The sequence below is a fragment of the Prosopis cineraria genome, unplaced genomic scaffold (assembly GCF_029017545.1).
Source record: "Prosopis cineraria cultivar Desert tree isolate PC_DT_omini unplaced genomic scaffold, ASM2901754v1 PC107, whole genome shotgun sequence".
Classification (NCBI taxonomy): Eukaryota; Viridiplantae; Streptophyta; class Magnoliopsida; order Fabales; family Fabaceae; genus Prosopis; species Prosopis cineraria.
The window spans coordinates 69,427-74,773 of record NW_026555434.1 but is presented as its reverse complement, the minus strand read 5'-3'; the positions used below and the strand labels follow the sequence as shown (position 1 = coordinate 74,773).

General features: G+C 33.9%; 1 protein-coding gene across 1 annotated transcript; it reads left to right on the top strand.

Moving 5' to 3' along the window:
* The first annotated feature begins 151 nt into the window (after nucleotides 1-151).
* LOC129295407 (histone H3-like centromeric protein CENH3) lies at nucleotides 152-4,446 on the top strand. The gene is made up of 5 exons (XM_054933925.1): nucleotides 152-505; nucleotides 630-748; nucleotides 1,384-1,458; nucleotides 2,730-2,805; nucleotides 4,141-4,446. The coding sequence occupies exons 1-5, from the start codon at nucleotides 385-387 to the stop codon at nucleotides 4,194-4,196; spliced, it is 447 nt and encodes a 148-aa protein (XP_054789900.1). The 5' UTR covers nucleotides 152-384; the 3' UTR covers nucleotides 4,197-4,446.
* Nucleotides 4,447-5,347: the final 901 nt, after the last annotated feature.

The following is a 5,347-nucleotide window of genomic DNA, read 5'->3' as shown; positions in this document are numbered from 1 at the left end:
GTCAACTCAGGATTCAGAAACTATAAATTCTCTTCTCATATTTCAAAGTAATCAAATAATAACTCCTTTTTTTTTTCTCATGATGATTCTTGTTCATTTTGGTGTTTATAGGTCATCGTTTATTGTTTTGTTTTTGGTCCGCGGATAACTTCTATGATGCCCAGTCAAAACCTCAAATTGTGTTGGAGCAGGGGTTACGATATAATTTTTCCTGCCGTAGATTTAGGGATTGAGTCTCATTTCAAAGTCTAAAACTGATGAAAGAATATAACTGCCAAAGCCACAGCGCAATGTGGAATAAATTAGCATTTGCATGTAGTTGTAACTTGTAATTGTAATTCATGTGTCTTTGTTTCCATGTTCATATTCTAGTTTTTAAGCTTAATGATTTTTGCATCTTTACTTTCTCGGAACAAATCTACTTTATTCTTTAATATTTTGTTTCTATTGAGTATTCTGAAGCCTGCAGCTACAAGTGCGCCGAGGAGTGAAGAGCAGCCTCAAAGTATGTGCTTATAGTTTCTTGAAGTCATCTTCTCCATAAGTTAATTTAGTTGGAGAATTGGATTCTGCTAGTTTATGGTTTTTAAATTTTCATCTTCTGTTTAAATATAAAATTATGGCATCAGGAAGCCGGAGGTCGAAGAAAAAACATCGCTATAAAGCAGGAACAGTGGCTCTTCGTGAAATTCGTCACTATCAGAAGAGTGTCACACTTCTAATCCCTGCTGCCCCTTTTATAAGATGTGTGAGTTATTAACTTCATTTGTCATGCTAATGTAGGTTTTCGTTGAGTTTATAGATGTTATACACGATGACTGCATATCCCATGCTTCAGTGCATGGAAAGAAAAACAAAGCTCACAGACACTCTTTTAACCTCTTGTAATTATAGATCAATGGAACTTTGTGGCATATTTGCAGCTTTGGAGATCATTGGATGTAATTAAGTGAATACTAGGAGATTATATTGGCTGTTTTAGTATTAGTATGATTATTTTGGATAATGCCAGTACTTATATTTCAGCCTATTTTTCAAAATGACCTTTTTGTCTCATAAAAGAACTTGCCGTCCTTGTGAGTTTAGACATGGTAAAAAAACTTGTTTTGGGGTGTCGGTGCACCTCCATTTAAAGTTTTCAATCTAGTTAGTTATTTGAAGATAAGAACAGTAGATTAATGCTTGTATAGTATATTTTTCTCATAATGTCATTTTGATGGCTTTTCTTTTTCTTTTACTTACATTCTTTCTTTAAAAGTTCATGAGGAATATGGTCTCAATATTCATTAGTTTGGTATTAACTATGTTGGCATGCATCAGGTTAGGTTTTGGATTTATAAGTACGGAATGTTGCTTATTGAAATGTTTCTAATCTTGCTGTAGGTGAAACAGATTACATTCCAATTATCCACACAGGTCAGTCGCTGGACACCCGAAGCCTTGCTAGCTCTTCAAGAGGTATATATCATTTTCCTCTCTATTCTCAGTAATTACTTGTCAGTGTGCGGGGCGCCTGCATTTTATCGAAATTATCATGTAGGTGTTGTTTTTTTTTTTTAAAAATCGTTTTATATTTCCTTAGCTTCTCCTGGACAATGTTTTGCTTATGATTGAAATGCAAAATTTCTGATGCTCTACATGATTAGAAATTATAATCTGGTGCTTTGACCAATTAATTAATATTTTCTAGGGTAAATATAAAATGAACTCTAATTTGGCTCATTTGCCTCTTGCCATATCGTTCAATGTGAGCCATTTATCCCTTGGTTTGTTCTGCTAACAAAGTTTGGCTTTCGATTATTTCCTTTCGACATTTTAACAAAACATTCGCATAGCAGATGGATGTCTGATCACATTTCTGCTCTTTACTCCCTTGTAGTTTGATCCTGGTGCACTATACTTCATGTGGTTTATGATGCTAGAAACTAAGCATTTTACCCCTCTCCCTTTCTGTTAAAGCATCTGACAAAAAATTGCTCATGGTAGAAGTATTCTTGCAGAGAAAATTGCAGATGTGGGCAATTAACTGACTGATTCATAAAGGGCAAAGTGCAAACAAACTGATTCATTTGATTGTTATTAAAAGATATTCACTTGATTTTTATATGATATTTTCCCTTTATTCTGCGTGAATGCTTGTTGCGACATCTCGTGGAAATGAATCCATAGCTTATTGGATGATAGACTTTTTTTTTTTTTACCCCATATGTTTGAGAAGTGAGAAGGCAATTAGCTCTAGTTCCTTGTTTTTAATGAAATATTTTGAAAATAAAATAAATAAAAACTTCCTTATTTCTTGTTAATTCTGGGGATAGGATGCTTTTATGGGGTGCAAATGCCATACATGCTTCTTTACGCACTAATTAAAGCTTCTACACATGTGATACATTATCTTTCTACACATGTGGCAAATTTGAATATGACTAATCAATCTGAGATTTTTTTTTTTTTTTCACTGACTGTACTCTTTTAACATTTTCTGTTTGCTGAGTTGCTGACCTGGAGTTTTACAATTACAATTCGCAGTAATATCCTTTACCGTCATAACCACATATACTAAGTTCTAATCTGCCATCACCGGTTCTTTTTTGACTACACATCACTTGTTCTTTCAAGGGTTTGCATTCAAACGCTTTTAGCTTCTTCAAGAAAGATTTATGTTATCATGGTCTGTAACATAATTGTTCATTTATGATTTCATTCTGAATTTTTATTTATTAATCTTGCAGGCAGCTGAAGATTATCTGGTTCATTTGTTTGAGGATGGAATGCTGTGTGCTATTCATGCAAAGCGTGTTACTCTTAGTAAGTTGACACAATTGTTTTAATATATTTCTCTAAATTTTCTTCCTTCAATCATCATAAATTCGTTCAATTATGTGCTTATCTTTCTTCTTTTAATCTCTGGCTGCTTTCATTGTTTCTGGCGAATGCTTATCACAATTTTTGTTACCTTACAAAACAAACATTCTACTCTTTGTGGTTGGGTTGGTCATGAGGGAAGCAGCGAATGTTTGTTTGGGACTTGCAGAAATCGATGCAGTTCTGCAATGGGAGGGCACGTGCGCTCATTTTATGTAACATTTTGCCTGTTGTTTTTAGATAGAGCACTGGGTTTTGAAATTCTGAGTAGCCCTATTTCGGTTCAATTCACTCTCAACGTTTCATTTCTGTGGTACCATGCTTCTAGGAAGTTGTCTGGAAAAGTTTTCTCTTGGCTTTAGAGAAGGTTGAGGGCAAACATGCTTTATCGATAGGGGACTGGAACTTTGCAGCTAATTCAGCACAAACACTTAATTAAGGAATACGGTGAACGTATTTCTAATTAAAACATATAAAGTTAAAATTTTTTCAATATAACAATGCATTCCCCCCCCCTTTATTTTTACTTTTGGTGGTGATGATGGTTTTGATTACTATTTTTTTAATCCCTGTAAGTAATAATAGCTATCATCTCAAGGTAAGGTGAATGAACGTGGATATGGTCCACTAAGTCAACACCTAACTGTATAGTGATTACCATGGTCATGAGAAGCTGATAAGTTATGTTTAATTGTGAATTTGGTGCTTCTTCTGGTGAGTAACGTGGCATCCTAATTTGGACCCTAGTTGGAATTTGTAAATCCCAGAATTTTATTCCTTCTGTCAGGCTGCTTATTACTTTGATTTGTTTGTTTCTTCATGAATATTTAGTTGTGCTAGTTTTACATCGTCAGTTTTTCACCCTTCCCTGGTATCTGATATCTTATTATAGAAAGTAGCCTACACTAATTTTTTCTTTTTTAACTTCAAATCATTGGTAAAGTAACTTGGGTGAGTTAACTACTTAACTTGTCTAGAAAGAGTATTGATCTGCTTTATTATTCTGTGTTCAATTCTTTTTGGGAGCACTACGGGACTAAAATTCTGTAAGTACTGAATTGCTGTGGTGAAATGCGTCCTTAAAAATGCCCAAGTGAATTCTTTCTCAACGAAGTCTTAGAATACCCTTTGTCCATAATAACAGAAATGGAAGAGGGGGAAAAAGAATCATTGGTAAAGGAGTAACTAAAGAGATGTATAAATGGTGTGAAAAATACCGTACATCTTTGTTTTCCTTGTTTAGCAATCTGTTTTCATTTGCTTCTTCTGTTACCCCAGTGAAAAAGGATTTTGAGCTGGCTCGTAGGCTTGGGGGAATAGGAAGGCCTTGGTGAGAATGAAATCCTCTGGAGCACTTGCTGCTTCGATTGTTTCGTACGTGCTTGATTCCATGGGAGCCTGACATGTTCGGCTTGCAATTATTATTTGACAGAAAATAACTTATGTAATATGAAAATTAGGAATTAGAAATTAGGTTGACTCAATACTATTAGAATCAGTACAGTATCTTAGTTTGCATGTAACACCATGTATCATCAAATTCCGATTGTGTGTAATTGACTAATTGTCCATGAATCACGATGACCAAGGATTTTGAAAAATGAATGTTTAGATTTTCTTGAATTGTTAAATAGGGGTTGGTAATTGCATTAAGATCATGTATCAATTGTTTTAGAATGAAATAGCAGTGTCACGCATGAGGATCCAAGGGTTTTAACTGAACTAAAGTGAAATGAAGAAGTTATTCAATATTTTAAGGTTTGAAACTGAACTAAAGTGAAATGAAGAAATTATCCAATATTTTAAGGTTAGAAGTCAGTATCAAGTGCCTTCAACGTTTATTAATATTGGGCAAATTTAGAATCAGCAAGGAAATAACGCGTACTGTGCAAACTCATTTGGATTAAATTTACATTTTATCGCTTTACCCCACAAAAAAAGAAAGCATTTTATCAATAATCCCTTATTGGCTTATTAGTGAGGGATAAGTGAGTAATAGTCTGGAATTATCTTTCAATTCCTCTTGTGTATTGAGGGAGTTCCAATTTAAATTGAACTAATTAAACAAATGAAGTTTAATTGACCTAAGTGATCAAAGTAAAACAGATCTAATTCGATTTTCTTGAGCTCAATATATATCCTAACTTAAGTATAATAGTAGTCCTTGCATTTGAATCAAGTTAACATTAACAAAGTAAATTTTGATCAGTAAAGTACAACATGCCTTGTGAAAGGAGAATAGCTATTTCTTTGCAGAAACCATAAGTCTGACAATGATAAATCATACTTGTCATGCCCCGCACTAGCATGATCTGTTCCCTTTGTGCTTGATTTAAGAGCTGTTGGAATGAATTTGGATCCTTTCCTATAAAAAAATCATGTTATTTTCATTGTATAATATGTTGAATCAAGTCCCTTTCCAAGATGTTGGATGAAGCTAACATACTAAAATTCAAATAAGAAGGAATAACACGGTTTTCAAAAG